This window comes from Urocampus carinirostris, chromosome 3 (assembly GCF_059441175.1).
Source record: "Urocampus carinirostris isolate Australia breed hairy pipefish chromosome 3, RoL_Ucar_1.0, whole genome shotgun sequence".
NCBI lineage: Eukaryota > Metazoa > Chordata > Actinopteri > Syngnathiformes > Syngnathidae > Urocampus > Urocampus carinirostris.
In genome coordinates, this window is record NC_142351.1 from 1,373,508 (window position 1) to 1,392,326 (window position 18,819).

Consider the following 18,819-nt stretch of genomic DNA (forward strand, 5'->3'; position numbering starts at 1 on the left):
TTACACCAAAAAAAACACACTGGCGAGAAGCCTTTTTCATGCTCGGTTTGTGGAAAAACATTCAACCAGCGTGGGGACGTAAAAATACACACTAGAACGCACACTGGCGAGAAGCCTTTTTCTTGCTCAGTTTGCGGTCAAAGATTCACTTCAAGTGGGTACTTAAAAATACACCAGCGAACCCACACTGGGGACAAGCCTTTTTCTTGCTCAGTTTGCGGTCAAAGATTCACTTCAAGTCAGAACTTAAAAAGACACACATTAACCCACACTGAAAAATAGCCAAAAAGTCTCCCAAAAGGCATAAACAGGGAATTACACCTGTAGTTAAGTTATTTTGTTTTCTATCGCTTGTTTTAGGTTGCCCTACACAATAAAAAAACTCATCTCCTTTGACCTGTTGATATTGTGGTGAAAAAAAATATCTATATTGTCAAGTCAAGTCATTTTTATTTGTATAGCCCTTAATCACAAGAAGGTTATTACACTATTTTACACTGACTATTTTTCAGTCTATTATTGGACACTAGAAATGACACACAAGACCCGGTGCAAAGACTTTTGCCTGCTTGGTTTGTGGTCAAACATTTACTGAAAGTGGGAGATTTAAAAAAAAAAAAAAACATTTCCCCTCCCCTTTTTTAAACCACTGACTGCTACCACGTCAAAAAAGCCACATTCATTCATTCACATGAAGTGAGCAGACTCTACTTGTATCATAAAGATTTGAGACCCCAAAGTCTTCATACGGATTTAAAAGATTCATGATTTCCATATGCGACATGTTTCTTGGTAGATGATCTATTTTATCTCTTGTCCCCATAAAATTTTGTCTTTTATCAATAATTATAATTATCATAACAACAAGATGGCCGACCTAGGTCCCCAGGGTTGGGGCCTGTTCTCACCAGAGCCCCAAAGCTTGGAGAGCCTTTGGTTCTCTCCGTCCCTGTTGTTTGGATGAGAACAATCCCCTTGAAGTCCGTTGCCAAAAGAGATCTGAACCTTTATTTCTTCATCTTCCTGGTTGGCCATGTGCTGCTTCTCACACACTCCTCCCCTGAGGGACTTTTTTTGTTCTCAAAAATACACAAGAATGGTCATGCAACAACCTGTCTTTAGTGGTTTGGGCAAATATCCCTTGTTGGCAGGCTAAGAAAACAATCCCATATCATTGAAATGGGTTTATCATCTTAATACCGGGTGCATTGATCATTACTGTTAACCTGTTGCATCATTTCTTCCACTTTCCATCACTGAGTGCTTGTGTCAACAATGTGCTTTATTCTTTTGTTTGATTCCATTTTCTTTGTCCTGCGAATAAAACATAGTTTAATCAAATCAAACTGTCTGCATTATTTTTGGGTCGATGTTATTTTTCTTCTGGACTGATCACTATCAATATCAAATAACTCCAAAATCGATCATTTAAAGTTGTGTTTAAAGTTGCATCCTTCATCATAAATGCTAGACGCGGGCTATTTCAAACGAATTCGTGTCGGAAACCGAGAGCACCGCCTACTGACCGAATCGGTAACCACCAACTTAGATTTTGAACCAAATAAATCTAATTGAAAGCCATGTGGTAATGGGTTGTTATTATGACCATGAAAGAGTCTGAAATCACGTTACTTTTGCCAGAATCGAAACTTAACTCTGTGTTAAGTCAAGATAAAACAGAAAAGGGACTTGGATTATTATGGACCAAAGAAAAGTTCTCACTGGAAAGCCATATGAACATAAGGAACATGAACATGAGGCTTTTATTCCAGTTGCTGCCATGAGCGACACAACAAACGCACACCATGTGGTCAGCACCTCCGCCTGTTTTCAACATCGTTGGCAGCGCGCTGGAGACTGCCGACAAAAACGGGACATCGCTCAACATGCCGCACCTCGTGGAGTGGTTGCATCGAAACACGTTGCATCATTGTTACAAGCTGGATTACTTTAGATAGATAGATAGATAGATAGATACTTTATTTATCCCTGAAGGGAAATTCACATTTCCAGCAGCATCCCTGAGCTGAGAACAATACAATAATAAGGCAAAAAGAATACAATATACAAATACCCAGTGTGACGTGCAAATGCCCACTGTAGCGTGTTATATAGAATAACTAAATAGTGCTACACAGAAAAAAATATTGCAATAAAATTTGGTAATATGCAAGGTAGGGGGTGTGGTTTAATGTGGGCCTTTACTCCGCCGGGTGGAGTTAAAGAGCCTCATGGCATGAAGAAGAAAAGATCTCTTCAATCTGTCCATGGAACAAGACTGTGACAGAAGTCTGTCGCTGAAGCTGCTCTTCTGTCTGGAGATAATGCTGTGTAGTGGATGCGATGGATTGTTTTTCCAGTGCCCGTCTCTCAGCTACTGTTGTAGGCTGTCCAGCTCTTTGCCCACAACAGAGCTCGCTTTCCTAGCCAGTTTATTGAGACGAGAGGCATCCTTCTTCTTGACGCTGCCCCCCGACACGCTGCCGCATAGAAGAGGGCGCTTGCCACTACTGTCTCATAGAATATTTTCAGGAGCTTTTTGCAGATGTTGAAGGAGGCCAGCCTTCTGAGGAAGTAAAGACGGCTTTGCCCTTTCTTACGTAGAGCTTCTGTGTTGGCAGTCCAGTCCAGTTTGCTGTCCAGCTGCACACCCAGGTATTTGTAGGTCTGGACAAATTCTACACATTCTCCTTTGATGGTTACAGGCACCGGGTGAGTTCTGGTTCTCCTGAAGTCCACCACCGTCTCTCTGGTCTCGGTGGTGTTCAGGTGCAGGTGGTTTGCGTCGCTCCATCGGACAAAGTCCCGAATCAATTTCCTGTACTCCTCCTCCTGCCCATTTCTGATACATCCCACGATCGCAGTGTCGTCGGCAAACTTTTGCACATGGCAGGACTCAGAGTTGTACTTAAAGTCCGATGTATATAGAATGAATAGGAACGGAGAGAGAACGGTCCCCTGCGGAGATCCTGTGCTGCTAATCACAGTGTCCGATGTACAGCCCCCCTGTTTCACATACTGCGGTCTGCCTGTCAGGTAGTCAGTAATCCATTCTACAAGGTGTGTGCTAACTCCCATCTCTGTCAGTTTCCTACTCAGTAGCAGAAGTTGTATGGTATTGAAGGCACTGGAGAAGTCCAAAAATGTAATCCTCACAGCCCCCTTAGCCCTATCCAGGTGAGAGAGGGATCGGTGTAACATGTATACTATAGCATCCTCCACTCCCACCTTCTCCTGGTAAGCAAATTGCAGTGGGTCGATGGCGTGACGGACCTGTAGCCTCAGGTGGTGCAGCAGCAGCCGCTCCATGGTCTTCATCACATGTGATGTCAGGGTGACTGGCCTGAAGTCATTGAGTTCCTCTGGTCTTGATTTCTTCGGGACTGGGATGATGCAGGATGTTTTCCACAGCTGAGGGACCCTCCCCTGTTCAAGGCTCAGGTTGAAGATGCGCTGTAGAGGGTCTCCCAGCTCAGACGCACAGGCTTTCAGCAGTCGGGGGGATATTCCATCCGGACCAGCTGCCTTGCTGGTTCGTAGCCTTCTCAGCTCTCCACATACCTGGGCTGCAGTTATTTTGAGTGGGGGGATGTCTTCCATGCCAGTGTCCAGAGGGGGTGGGGGAAGGACAGCAGCAGTACTCAGGGGTGAGGATGAGGCGGAGTGGTCAAATCTGTTGAAAAAGTTGTTCAACTGGTTGACTCGCCCCACATCTATATCCACAGCCGCACCCTGCTTGGTGCTGCAGCCAGTAATTGTTTTCATCCCTTCCCACACATCCTTCATGTTGTTGTTCTGCAGCTTTTTCTCCAACTTCCTCCTGTACTGCTCCTTCCCTTTCCGGAGCTGGACTTTGAGCTCCTTCTGTACGCGTTTTAGCTCCTGATGATCACTATTTTTAAAGGCCCTCTTCTTTTGGTTCAGAAGGCACTTGATGTCGCTCGTGATCCAGGGCTTGTTGTTGGCATAGCAGCGTACAGTCTTTATTGGAACAACATTGTCCATGCAGAACTTAATGTAGTCAGTAGTGCAGTTTGCCATCTCCTCAATGTCCCCACTGCTGGACCCTAGCAGGACATCCCAGTCCGTACATCCAAAGCAGTCTCTCAGAGCCTGCTCTGCCTCGGTGGTCCATTTTCTAAATGAGCGTGTGGTTGTTTGTAGCCTCCTCACTCTTGGTTTGTACTGTGGTTTAAGCAGAATGAGGTTGTGGTCTCCTTTTCCAAGGACAGGCAGTGGTTTAGCGCTGTATGCATTTTTTATATTCGCATACAGAAGGTCAATAGTCCTATTTCCCCTGGTCTTGCAGTTCACATACTGGACGAAGGAGGGCAGTGTCTTATCAAGAGTCACGTGGTTGAAGTCCCCTGAGATTAAGGCCCAATCCCATTTTTCTCACTCGGCCCTGAGGACCCTCCAGTGAGGTCCCTCGATAGAGGAGTGCCCTCCGCTGGTGGAGTGCAAAGTGGAGATGGTTTGGACAAGACTTGCAAGGTTCCACCCCTGTCCAGGAGATGGCGGTAATATTAATTGGCTGTAGACCTCAGTGACGTATTGGGGTACGTCACATATAAACAACTCGAGTCTCAACCTGTAGTGTGTCAGTTGGAGACTTCGTGCAACGTTAAAAATGCCCGCTACTGCTGTGTTATTACCGATTGCCTGGAAGCTCATCACCTTTTCCGTTTCTCCAATCAACGGAGGAGAAATGTGCGATAGTGAAGACGGCTTCGGCGGTATGTATTGCTGATTCATCTTTACAAGGTACGTCCACTCATTAAAAAAAATGACCCGTTCGGTCAAATACAGTAAGAGTTAACATACAATGCACGTTCACATAATACCCTAGTTTGTGTAGACATAAATGGCAATCTACTTATTAGTATCTTAATGCCATTTTATGACATATTGTAGGGGTCTTGAATCTGTGACATGACGAAACGTAAACAAACACAAGAACAGTCCACCTGACCCTTTAGCTGGCATAATATCGTCACCAAACTTCCCTGTACGACCCAAAAACCTTAGTTCATAAGGAATTTAATTCAAAAGAGTTGTCATTGAATATAAAAAGGTAATTTCAACATTTTTTCATGATGCTTACATCACAGTTAAAGCGGTCTTTTTCTTTTCTATGCCCACATGTATGTCTAAATTGATTTGTTATCTATTGTGTTCCAGAGTGGCTGTCCCATAAGCGTGGACAGGTTGGACAGGAATGTTCCCATCCTGTGCTTATGGTTGGATGTGGAGTCAGAACTCATTCAGGACTTAAGGTTGAGCAAGAAGGTTATGTGGCTGGAGGTCTTGATCTACGTGTACTGGCTGGTCCACGCTCTGTCCTACCGTGTGGTGTCACGGGTCTTCAGGGTTCCCAGGTCCACCGTACAAAGAATTCTCCACAGTTAATATGGAATAAATTGCCCAAAAGCCATATTTTAGGCTCTTTAAGTCAGACCCACATTTGCATTATGTGCTTTTCTGCATTACTATTCAATAAACATCTTCATTTTGAGTAACACCTTGGTGGTTTATTTCATAATGATGTGAGATACTGTGTGTGAACTATGTGACTGTTGGACAGAAAACAACTACAAATCACTCCAGCTTAAATAATAGTTTACTTTCAGAAAAACAAACTCACATTGGGCCAAAATACATAATAGTAAATAAATAATGTGTCACAAATTTTAACAAAAATATACCAATACTTCCATAAAGCTGGAAACACAAACTGGAACTTCATTGAGTTCTTAATAATAATAAAAAAAATTCCTTTTATAAAACAAAGGGAAACATTGCAGAGATGTCACTGTTCTGGAAATTTGTCCACGAGCTTCCCAAAAAGGACGGGAACCGCTAAGTTTTGGCCACAGTTTCTTCGAGCCTTTTCCTCACTCCGGCAGACTCCGCTTTCAAAAAGTCAAGGAGTGTATCGTGCTTCCTTTTTTTTCTGGGTGATTTGGGGTTTGGCGCCCGATTAGAAGGTGCCAACGACGTGCCCGGTGGTGTGGATGGCGTGGTAGCTGTGATGGTGACCAGCTCTTCCACGGGACGTTCTACAGTGGCCTTTAGGTTGGGTGGAAAATACAAGAATTACTTAATGCTGATGTATTGTACAAAAACAACTGTGTATAGGATGCTCAACAAGTTGATGTGAGAAATTATAGGATGTGTTCTGGATAATTATTTGATAGTGAATAGATACACAAAATTGACATGTTATTCTTATGGCTGTAAGAACCTTCTATTGGCCAGCATCACATATGCTTTAGAATTGTCTCCACACTTGGACAACATTTTGAGAAGGTAATTAGTTTACTTAATATGTGTTTACAGCAGGGTTGTCAAACATGCGGCCCGGGGGCCGGATCAGGCCCGCTAAGGGATTGAATCCGGCCCGCGAGACGACACTCAGAGAAGCGCAAGAGAAAAAACGAGCTGCAGGTTGAAATAGGTCCACTTGATGTTGCCAAAACCAGGTGCCACTCACAAAGACACTGTACTTGTATTTCTTTCTCACTCTCTCTCTCTCTGTCTCTCTGCTTCTCTCTCTTTCACTTTCTGTGTCTATCTTTCTTTTTCTCTTTCTTTGTTTCTCTTTGTCTCTTTCTCTCTCTTTGTCTTTTTACTTTATTTTGCTCTATCTTCCTTTTCTGTCATTATCTCTCACTCTAGGTTTCCCATTCTCTCCTTCTTCCATTCTCTCTTTGTTTCCTTTTTTTCTCTCCTTCTCTCTATTTCTCTTTGGATATCTTTCTTTCTCTCTCATACTACCCCTGTCTCATTAATTGTCCTTAGCTCTTGTTTCTCACGTTTCACGTTCTCCCTCTTCTCTCTCTCTCTCTCTCTGCCTCTCTTTCCCCCTTTCTCTCTTTTTTGTCCCACCCTCTCTCTTTTTCTCTCCTTCGTTAGGTCTTATTTTTTTCTCTTTTTCCTCCTCTCTAATATACTAGGCCGGCCCCCGAGAGAATATTTCTTCTATCATGTGGCCCCTGAGGTAAAATGAGTTTGACACCCCTGGTTTACAGAGAAGGCAGTGGACTATGTGATAGTAGTTTGTTTCAACTGTATTTCCACGTGAAATTCGGAGACATTACTCATAATGCATGATGAAAACTAATGCATTCTGATCTCACATGAAAGAATCATATTGTAAATAAAACACGACACCCGAAATTGTGTGCAGTAAACAAGGGCTTATGTCCAGAACGGTATTCTGACTATGCTCCATGTAGATGTATAAGCACGACTCGTTTAAGATAAAAACAGGGATGGGCTGAACCGTGATTTTCTGCACAGTTATCCTACTTTACAGTTTGTAGCGTGAAGATTTTTTTTTGCCAGCTCCCTTGGTAGATTAGTGCACTTCGTAAAGTAGCGATTTTGCAAGGTTCGTGTTTTAACGCAAAAATACGATTTTCTATTGCATTTATGTCTAACTAAGATATCTCAATACATTTTGTTTCAAATAGATGCGCGGTTGTGGAAAACTACTTACATTTGTGCGGTTCCTTTTCGGGCAAGTTTGTTGATATTGAGAATTCGTAAAGCCTTCTGGGTAGTCACTTCGCTGCCAAGTGAGGTCGAGAGCCCCCTCGGTCTTGAAGTGGTTACGACATGGTTTGAGGGCACTTCTGCCTCGGTCTTGAGAGTATCGGGACACACCCCATTTTCACGTGAACGCGCAAACCGAGTGACTAGGGCACATAGCGAGTGAAAGTGCAAAGAATGGGACTCAGCCGTACTCTCAGCCAAAAGGCCAAGCTAAGGTCCTAGCCCTGAAGCCTTGCTGCGATCATTGCGAATGCACCGTTCCCGGAGGTACTGCAATACCGGGCCGATGCGTGGAGTGGACAGAGCAAGCTCTTATTTAACGTGGTGTCATCATATTTCTCAGGATAAGTCAAGATAAAACAGAAAAGGGACTTGGATTATCATAAGGCAAAATAAAGTTGAGACTGGAAAGCCATATGAACATAAGGAACATGTGGCTTTTATTCCAGTTGCTGCCATGAGCGACACAACAAACGCGCACCATGTGGTCAGCACCTCCGCTGGTTTTCAACAACGTTAGCAGCGCGCTGGAGACTGCCGACAAAAACGGGACATCGCTCAACATGCCGCACCTCGTGGCGTGGTTGCATCGAAACACGTTGCATCATCGTTACAAGCTGCATTACTTTACTTTAAATCAGTGCTTTTTATATATACTTCTTTTAGCACAACTTATATACATTTATATACAAAGATAGTTCGTGGAAGCAGCTACGATATCTAGCAAAATATGCATTTTTTTATTCAACTGACATTGGGCACAGCTTACCTTCAGCACCGTGTTATTGAGCCGAAGGTAGGCGTAACAGAGTTGAAATTTGATTGCTTTGAATGTTTTTTTGGAATTCTCACAAAATCTGTGTTTTTGTCGTATTACTGTTAATAATCCGGTGGTTCCTTTAGTTGTTAAGTCATGGTCATCTGCGACTGTCTTTTTCGTTTGGCAATTTATGGGCTTCAGCGCTTGCCGTAGCTTCAATTTGTACGCGCTAGAGATAATTAGAGTCGCGAAGAGATGCCCCTGACTTTTGTATTGTTTTGTTGACTGAATGCAGGCAATAAACCGAGTGATTGTGAAACTTTGTGTCGTGCGTGAAAGAGGGTCGTCACATACGGCAAACCAAAAAGGCGGCCGCACAGCACATGTCTTAACAGCAGGGTTACTTGAACTGGATGACTTTCAATGACTTTTGGATGACTCCAATACCAAATATGCTCATGAAAGACAAAAGAAACTCAATAGGAATCAAATGATGACTCACACTACGTGGTAAGGTTTCTCTCCTGGCTTTGATCTCCGGCAAAACGAACATCAAATGCGACAGAAACAAAGTGAAAATAAATCCAAACATCATTTTTGCCGTTCCGTGGATTCCGTTACTCCCCAAGCCTGCACAAAATTGAGTCATTTGATTCCTATTTAGTTTCTCCAGTCTTTTATTATCATATTTGGTTTTGGAGTCATCCAAAAGTCATTGAAAGTAATCCAGTTCAAGTAAACATCCCACAAATGAAGGCGGTACCAACATTTTAACAGTAATGCAACAAAAACACGGATTTTGTGATAATTCAACAAAAAAAAATCAATAAAATTTCAACTATGTGGCACCAACAGGTGGCACTGTTGGACTCGTCATTGCAGGACACAAACACAAACTAGACAAAAATATTTCAGCAAGAATTTCAACAGAACGAAAGTGATGAATACACACGATACTGCTTTTTCTTCTACCTTTTTATAATTTCTTTTTTTTTGACATATATTTCCTTAACATAGTCGTTCACCGGACGAATCGAGTTATTTTGGTGCCAACCTATCCATTATGCTAGTTTGTTTCTGTTGCTGCGTTCCTGAAAAGACGACAACTGAGTTTTCCAACCTCTGACCAGGAGAAAGGCTATGTAACCCAACTTTGCACCTGGAACCTCCCACCTCAAGTGTCTTTCTAATCACATTTGCCCGGTTGGAGGTCAGAAAACCCCGACTTTCCACATTTTTAGGTGCTTTTCGGTCGAATCTGGTAGGATCTCCCGAAACACCCATTTTCGTGAACGCATCATGCGATCTGTGCCACTTGTACCCACAATCCATTGCGGCGGGGTTTCGAAGGAGAAGGTGTCATGGCTGCCGAACAATAGAATGTGGAGAAAGTCCTCTACTCGACTTCAAACGACGCCAACTCGACACAAGTAACACTTTTTGGTCATTTTTACAGCGGAGTTGGAGATTTTTCGTTGAAAGACGGATAAAATGCGCTCCAGTGAGGAAGGACCGCGACGAGAGGACGCTTTTTCCAAGCAGCTCGGGGAAGGTTGGACATTTTTTTTGCTTCTGTTACAATAACAATGCTTTACAAAATTTGCAAAAGATAGAATTGAAATTCAAATACAACTTTTTTCAGCCTTTTACAGTAAACGACTTGGTTTTCACCTCCAGCAAATACTAAAAGTGTAGGAAATCAAATGAAGTTTAGCAGCATATGTTACAAAGTCGCATCCGAACTTTATATAAATATATATATATATATATATATATATATATAACATATATATATAACATATATATATACATATATATGTATTTATAATTTGTAACCGCGGTGTAGCCGTCCAACCTAAGATCCCCATTCGGGCTGGACTGCATGATGAGGCTTTTAATACAGTTGCTGCAAATGAAATGAGTCACACACAACACGTGGTTAGCACCTCCGCTAGTTCTCAACATCGTTAGCAGCGCGCTGTAGACTTCCCTAAACATATCAAATTGTTTTCTTTTCAGTTGACATAAAATAGAATTTAGAATATCAACCATCACAATACATTTTTACATCCATTTCAACAAGATACTTTTAATAAGCGTTTACCACTCGGGAGTGTTTATTAGCCACGGACTGCTATGTCAACAAGACCTACAAGACCAGCGGCCTACAAAGCAGTGAAGCAGAGTGGCAAGACAGCGGCGTGACGAAGAAGCGGGCCGGGCTAACAGCTAGGCTAAAGGCTAACCCCTCTAACATTCGCTCTCTGGACAATAAATTGGACCATTTAACAACTGGAAGAGGCATCGAACCGCGAGATGACGAACCGCTGCGCTAAAATTCTGACGAAGACATGGGTTATCTTATCTATCCCGGCTGACGTTCTAAGAAACTGTGCGGGTCAGATGTATCGACATTTCCTTCTGTATACACGCGTACACGAATGACAATAAAGTCAATCTGAATCTGGTATTGTGGTTTTTTAACGTTTACAATGACTTCGACATAGTTTTCTGTAAACTGAATTTTAACCACTATCATCCTTTTTATATATGTGTGAAAATAGAAGTAATAACAATAATGAGTGTAAAAACGGGTACGATTTACTTGCAATGAATGAGTCACACACAAATGTGGTTTCCTACCTCTGCTGGCTTTCAACACTATAAGAGGAATTAGCATTTTACCACAACATGCAACGTCCGGCAAAACTAACACAAAAGGCGACAGAAACAAAACAAGAATAAATCCAAACAGCCTGACAACTTCAATCACATTACTGTACATGTAGAGACATTTGTCAGCTAAGGTTTTAATGTTTACAAATAACTTTTTTCGGAGCACCGAAAGATTCGTGGCTTACCGTTAGCGGCGCACTGTAGACTGCCAACAACCCCCGCCTTCCAATCACAGAATCAGAAGCCCAAACTTTACCCCATACCAGCAGGTGGCGCTGTTATAGCAGCCCTTTCACACATAAAGATCGTAGGTCGTGGATGGGAACGTCCCAAAATAGCACAAAGTATGCGCTAGAAGCAAGAAAGCGACTTTATTTTAATCATCAAAGACGACAACAAGAAAAGTTTCCTGTGATGGCCGCTAGATTTTTTTTCCTTTTTGAGGTACTGGAGAGAAAAAATAAGGCTTTGGAAGTGCTTGAAAAGTGCTCATAATTGGCCATGAAAACCATGTATGAACCCTGTTTCCATGACTTCCTGTATATTTCATGTGCGGTCTCTTCCCAAGGTTTCTTCATTTTCCGCATCCTGACCTTTTTTGAGTCTTTCCTTGCCCTCTTGTAGCTTTCAGATCAGGTTGATTTTGCAATGGTGTTCTGGGCACCCCTTTTGTGAGTTTCTGTCAGTGAATGCGTCACAAATAAATGCAAGTTGATTTGTGTGTTGCAGACACTGGTGAAGACCATCTTCCTACTGCATGGCAGGAACCAGAGTTGCCAGGAACTGTTTACAAGATACTCCAAATTGTGTTGAACAGAGCAGGTTGGTCGTTTTACTTTCCGCAACGTCCTTATTTCGGAGAGAATGTCGTTGGGCGTGGCCCCAAAAAATACACAGCGAGGAGATATGGCAAAAAGGGAAGGTTCCTTATGGCATTGCTCAAACAACTTGTGATGGTTGCCCGCCCCCGCGTCAAGACTTCCGCCAGATGTCTACACACAATAAGCTATTGTTTTCTATTTAAAAATAACTAAAGATAGATATGGCATCAGGGGCGTGTCTGTGCAATGGATTCAAAGTGATTTGACGAGTAGGAAGCAATATTTAAAAATGGGACGGTTGTCTTCTGAATACTTGGACATCCGTTGTGGAGTACCACAGGGTTCTATCCTGGGTCCAAAGTTATTTCATTTAAATCTTATCGATATTTTTCAAAAGTATAAAGATGAATAATATTTGCCGACGACATTAACATCTTCTATACCAATGATAATTCTATTGATTTGATAACGTGCAATGATCATGAAGTCATTCACCTAAAAGTATGGATGGATACAAATAAATGAAAAGTTGAAATAAAACCAAAGTCATATTCTTTGTTAATCGCAAGGCAAATCAAGATTTAGAAGTCGAAATGGATGGGAAATCTATTCATTCTTTTTTTTATCAACATCCCATAATTTGCATCAAACAGCTGTGTGGAATGTGGTGTCACCCCCAAATATTGAAACCCTTTATTTGTCCATTTGAAATCAAATCTTTCAATCACATCTCTTGGACATTTTCCTGATATCATCGTTGTGTTGGAATTTCTTGTTAAATCAACACAAACTTCAATGAATCGTCCGACTCCAATTTGTGACCTTTCCCAATCGCCGTTCATCCAAACAATATGCTCTTTTCTGCATAGAAAGTTCTCAGAAGCTGGCATTTCACTCACGGGTGGATTTATTTCTAACACACAAATCACTACATCTCTGCACGCTTCTCCTTCCAAAAACCGACTCTTCTCATTCTCCCAAGTTGCTCGGCAAAGCATCTCCTCCGCCCCTTGGCTGGGTCCCATGGTCTCCCGTCCCGGAAGAACGGCGCGTCGACTCCTCCCTCCGCTTGTGGTCCCCCAGATTGCTGGTCACCTCCCTCTTCTTGAGAGCTTCCCCACAACAAAATTTACGGTCTCCCGTTCCCGGAAGAACGGCGCATCGACTCTTTTGCTTGTGGGCCCCCAGACAGCTTGTCACCTCTCTCTGCCCGAGAGCTGCCAGGCGTCAAAATTTACGGTCTTCCGTTCCCGGGAAAACGGCGCGTCGCCTCTTCCGCGTCAGCCCCAAGACATCTCGTCAAAATTGACTCCAGAAAACTTTGGCACGAAACACAAAGAATCCAACAGACGAACCCAAATTCAAACTTACATATTCCTTTAATTGCTACTGATTAGCTCTCATTATTTGAATGCCGAGCTACTTCTCCATCTATTTGAAGGCTCTCCAAGAGTGATGGCATCGATAACGAAGGTTCCTTCAGCATTACCGACAGGTCGTCTGCAAACGATGATATTTTGTGTTCTGTTCCTCCTTCATCTCACGTCCCCCTTATTTGCTCATTTGGTCCTATTGATTTCGCGAATAGTTCTATGCTTACTGCAAACAAGAGTGGACCTAAACAGTCCCCTTGCCAAACTCCTCTTTTGATATCCAAGAAATCGGAGCCGTTTACTCTAAGCCGAGATTTAGGATTTTTATCGATTATTGTCACCCATTCAACAAATATTTGAGGGAAGCCAAAAGCTCTAAGTGTTTGCTTGTAAGAAGCTCCGTTTCACCCTATGGAAAGCGTTTAGTGCATCCAAGCTCCGTAACATCGAGGGTTGGCTCTCGGATTTTGTGCTCGTAAATATGTTTAGTATCCTGCTGATATTGTTTGCGCCCCGTCTTCCCGGAATAAACTCGTTTGATCCACTTTCATTAATCCCGATTTTCTGCCTTCTTTTTGCCAGTATGCTTGTGAGAATTTTGAGATGGTTAGAAAGTAAAGTAAGTGGTCTCTAGCTTTCACACGTTATTGGGTCTTTTCCTTCTTTGTGCTTGACTGTTACGATGGCTTCCGATTTGGGGGGATCTCCTTTTGTTGGCGCATAGTTAAATACTTTATGCAGTACCGCTGTTAATTCTTCCTTAAATCTTTTGGAGAACACCCCCGGGAATCCATCCCTTCCTGGGCTATGGATTCTTCTGGTCTCGTCGTTGGCTCCTCCGTGTTAGCATGTAGCTCCTCCACGCCTTCCAACCTCCGCTCCAGCGACAAAGTGCGCTCCAGAAGTTCTTCGATGTTTTTTTTCAAGTCTTGCCACGGCAATCTTGTTCTCGCCGGCTGCTTCGGTATGTTCTCGCCTTCATTTAGGGATTTGGCGGAGGATGGCCGAGTGGCGTCCCTCGTCGACCGATGACATTGCTTCTGCTCCCTCGGTCTTTTTCTCCTTAGCGCCCGTTTGCTCAACACGTCTCCCCTCCTTGACCGTGTTTTGTGTTTTTCTTTAATATGAGTCACAAATTGTAGCCTTTCTGTCTTTCTCCTAGTATGTATTACATTTGTCTGTGGTGATTTTTGCCCGAGCGACTTTCCTTGCTGCCGTCTACCTCGTAGCGCCGCCGGAAGTCCCTCCGGCCCCTTTTTATCCTCTAAAAACGAGCATTTCATTCCCAGAGGCCTAATACTCACTGTTCAGCAGCGCCTAAGCCTTTAGAATTTTTCTCGCGTTTTGGCACTCGGGGACAACGCTTCTGAAAACTGAACGAGTTGTGGGCAATACAGATAAACGTGACTTGTGTCTTGCAGACGTCGGCCGAGAATATCTTGCTACTGCGCGGGAGAAACCAGAGTTGCCTGCCGTTAAAATTGAGGAGGATCTGAAGCCCTATCACGTTAAGCAAGAGACGGAAGATGGGGAGCCTGTTCACGTTAAAGAAGAGGACGATTTTCCGGTCTTGCGAGTGACCGGGGTCCGTTCAACCGCCGAAGATCAAGGTCAACCTGAGGACGACGGTCGGCAGGAGCTTCTAAGAATCAGCTCCCATCAACACGTGGAAAAGGATGAGGACAACACGTCCCGCTCCGCAAACGCTGAAGGTGGTAACACATGTTCCCAGTGTGGGAAAACGTTTCGAAGCAAGTATTATATGAAGTTGCATATGAAATTCCATGCTGGGGAGAACCCTTTTTCCTGCTCAATTTGTGGTAAAAGATTCACTACAAATGGGAGCGTAAAAATACACACTAGAACCCACACTGGGGAAAAGCCTTTTTCTTGCTCAGTTTGCGGTCAAAGATTCACTTTAAGCGGACAATTAAAAATACACACTAGAACCCACACTGGCGAGAAGCCTTTTTCTTGTTCAGTGTGCGGCCGAACATTCACACGGAATGAGAGCTTAAAATTACACCAATTAACCCACACAGGCGAGAAGCCTTTCGCCTGCTCAGTTTGCGGTCAGAAATTCACCCGAAATGGACACTTGAAAATACACACATTAACCCACAGTGGCGAGAAGCCTTTTTCCTGCTCAATTTGTGGTCAAAGATTCACCGACAATGGGAGCTTAAAAAACCACATTAGAACCCACACTGGCGAGAAGCGTTTTTCTTGTTCAGTTTGCGGTCGAAAGTTTGCCCAAAATCGACACTTGAAAACTCACCAACTAACCCACACTGGTGAAAAGCCTTTTGCTTGTTCAGTTTGCGGTCAAAGATTCATTAACAGTGGGAACTTAAAAATACACACTAGAATCCACACTGGCGAGAAGCCTTTTTCTTGCTCAGTTTGCGGTCAAAGATTCACCCAAAATGGGAGCTTAAAAATGCACACCAGAACCCACACTGGGGAGAAACCTTTTTCTTGCACAGTTTGTGGTCAAAGATTCACTAATAGTGAGAACTTAAAAATACACACTAGAACCCACACTGGCGAGAAGCCTTTTTCTTGCTCAGTTTGTGGTCAAAAATTTGCCCAAAATGGGCAATTGAAATCACACCAAAAAAAACACACTGGTGAGGAACCATTTGCCTGCTCAGTTTGTGGTAAGAAATTTTCAAAGAATGGGCACTTAAAAATACACACCAGAACCCACACTGGCGAGAAGCCTTTTTCTTGCTCAGTTTGCGGTCAAAGATTCACTTCAAGTCAGAACTTCAAAAGACACACATTAACCCACACTGGGGAGAAGCCTTTTTCTTGCTCAGTTTGCGGTCAAAGATTCACTTCAAGTCAGAACTTAAAAAGACACACATTAACCCACACTGAAGAGAAGCCTTTTACCTGTTGACATTGTGGTGAAAAACAAAATATCTATATTGTCAAGTCATTTTTATTTGTATAGCCCTTAATCACAAGAGTCTCAAAGGGCTTCCCAGGTTATGACACAGACATTTTTTCAGACTATTATTGGACACTAGAAATGACACACGAGAACCCACACTGGTGAGAAGACTTTTTCATGCTCAGTTTGTGTTCAAAAATTCACTAAGAGTTGTAAAACATTCAATTGGTTAAGTATCATACAGTTCGTTTATTGGAAAATAACGTCCACAAAACCATTTGCCCTCACCTTTTTTAAACCACTGACTGCTACCACATCATAAAAGCCACATTCATTCACAGGAAGTGAGCAGACTCTCCAGTTGTATCATAAAGATTTGTGACCCCAAAGTCTTCATACGGATTCAAAAGATTCATGATTTGCATATGCGTCATGTTTCTTGATAGATGATCTATTTCCTCGTGTGCCCGCATACAATTTTGCCTGTTATCAACAAGTCTCATTATTATAACAATAAAATGGCCGACCTAGGTCCCCAGGGTTGGGGCCTGTTCTCACCAGAGCCCCAAAGCTTGGAGAGCCTGTGGTTCTCTCCTTCCCTGTCATCCGGATGAGAACAATCCCCGTGATGTCCGCCGCCAAAAGAGATATGAACCTTTATTTCTTCATCTGCCTTGTTGGCCATGTGTTGCTTCTCACACACTCCTCACCTGAGGGTCTTTTTTGTTCTCAAAAGTACACAAAAAGGGTTATTGCGACAACCTCTTTGGTGTTTTAGGCAAATATCCAATGTTGGCACGCTTGAAAAAAATCCCTGATCATTGAAATGAATCTGTTATTTTCAAACTGGGTTCATTGATCGGTACTGTTAACCTGTTGCATCATTTCTTCCACATTCCCCCTTGCTCACACTGAATGCTTATGTCAACAATGTGCTTTATTCTTTTGTTTGATATAAATTGTTTTGTCATGTGAATAAAACGTAGTTTCATCAAATCAAACTGTCTGCATTATTTTTGGGTCGATGTTATTTTTCTTCTGGACTGATCACTATCCATATCAAATAACTCCAAAATCGATCAATTAAAGTTGTATTTAAAGTTGCATCCTTCATGATAAATGCTAGACGCGGGCTATTTCAAACGAATTCGTGTCGGAAACCGAGAGCACCGCCTACTGACCGAATCGGTAACCACCAAATTAGATTTTGAACCAAATAAATATATTTGAAAGCCATGTGGTAATGTTTTGTTATTATGGCCATGAAAGAGTCTGAAATCACGTTACTTTTGCCAGAATCAAAACTTAACTCTGTGTTAAGTCAAGATAAAAACAGAAAAGGGACTTGGATTATCATGGACCAAAGTAAAGTTCTCACTGGAAAGCCATATGAACATAAGGAACATGAACATGACGCTTTTATTCCAGTTGCTGCCATGAGCGACTCAACATACGCGCACCATGTGGTCAGCACCTCCGCCCGTTTTCAACATCGTTGGCAGCGCGCTGGAGACTGCCGACAAAAACGGGACATCGCTCAACATGCCGCACCTCGTGGAGTGGTTGCATCGAAACACGTTGCATCATCGTTTCAAGCTACATTACTTTACTTTAAATGAGTGTTTTTATATATATATATACTTCATTTAGCACAACTTATATACATTTATATACAAAGATAGTTCGTGAAAGCAGCTCCTATATCTAGCAAAATATGCATTTTTTTATCCAACTGACATTGGGCACAGCTTACCTTCAGCACCGCGTTTTTGTGCCGAAGGTAGGTGTAACAGAGTTGAAATGTGATTGTTTTGAATGTTTTTTGGAATTCTCACAAAATCTGTGTTTTTGTTGTATTACTGTTAATATTCCGGTACTTCCTTTAGTTGTTAGGTCATGGGCATCTGCGACTGTCTTTTTCGTTTGGCAATTTATGGGCTTCAGCGATTGTTGTAGCTTCAATTTGTACGCGCTGGAGATAATTGCAGTCGTGAAGAGATGCCCCTGACTTTTGTATTGTTTTGTTGACTGAATGCAGGCAATAAACCGAGTGATTGTGAAACCTTGTGTCGTGCGTGAAAGAGGGTTGTCACATACGGCAAACCAAAAAGGCGGCCGCACAGCACATGTCTTAACAGCAGGGTTACTTGAACTGGATGACTTTCAATGAATTTTGGATGACTCCAATAGCAAATATGCTCATGAAAGACAAAACAAACCTAATATGTATAAAATGATGACTCACAACATGTGGTAAGCTTTCTCTCCTGGCTTTGATCTCTTTGGTATCCGGAAAAACTAACATAAAATGGCACAGAAACAAAATGAAAATAAATCCATCATTTTTGCCGTTCTGTGGATTCCGTTATTCCCCAAACCTGTACAAAATGGAGTCATTTTATTCCTATTTAGTTTCTTTTGTTTTTTATTAGCATGTTTGCTATTGGAGTCATCCAAAAGTCATTGAAAGTCATCCAGTTCAAGTAACCCTCCCCAACCCTGCTTAACAGATGAAGGCGGTACCAACATTTTTAACAGTAATGCAACAAAAACACGGATTTTGTGAGAGAATTCAAAAAAAAAATCAATGAAATCAAATTTCAACTCTGTTGCACCAGCAGGTGGCACTGTTGGACTCGTCATTGCAGGACACTTAAACACAAACTAGACAAAACTATTTCAGCAGGAATTTCAACTGAACGAAAGTGATGAATACACCCGTTACTGCTTTTT

The 18,819-nt window shown here is 42.5% G+C and overlaps 1 protein-coding gene and 1 long non-coding RNA gene across 2 annotated transcripts in view; one reads left to right on the plus strand and one right to left on the minus strand.

The window, feature by feature from the left end:
- Positions 1-5,602: 5,602 nt before the first annotated feature.
- LOC148368243 (uncharacterized) overlaps positions 5,603-18,819 on the minus strand; it is a 38,752-nt gene continuing 25,535 nt past the window's right edge. The window contains exon 2 of the long non-coding RNA XR_015849928.1: positions 5,603-6,069. This is a non-coding gene — a long non-coding RNA (uncharacterized LOC148368243). The remainder of the gene's footprint in view (positions 6,070-18,819) is intronic.
- On the plus strand, positions 9,832-17,002 carry LOC148368244 (uncharacterized). Its single transcript, XM_088330259.1, has 3 exons — positions 9,832-9,869; positions 11,723-11,815; positions 14,609-17,002. Exon 3 carries the CDS (start codon positions 14,950-14,952, stop codon positions 16,090-16,092), a length of 1,143 nt encoding a protein of 380 aa, XP_088186385.1. The 5' UTR covers positions 9,832-9,869; positions 11,723-11,815; positions 14,609-14,949; the 3' UTR covers positions 16,093-17,002.

What these genes read in the sequence shown, in the direction of transcription:
- LOC148368244 (XM_088330259.1), top strand. Translation starts at nt 14,950, where the DNA reads ATGAAGTTGCATATGAAATTCCATGCTGGGGAGAACCCTTTTTCCTGC.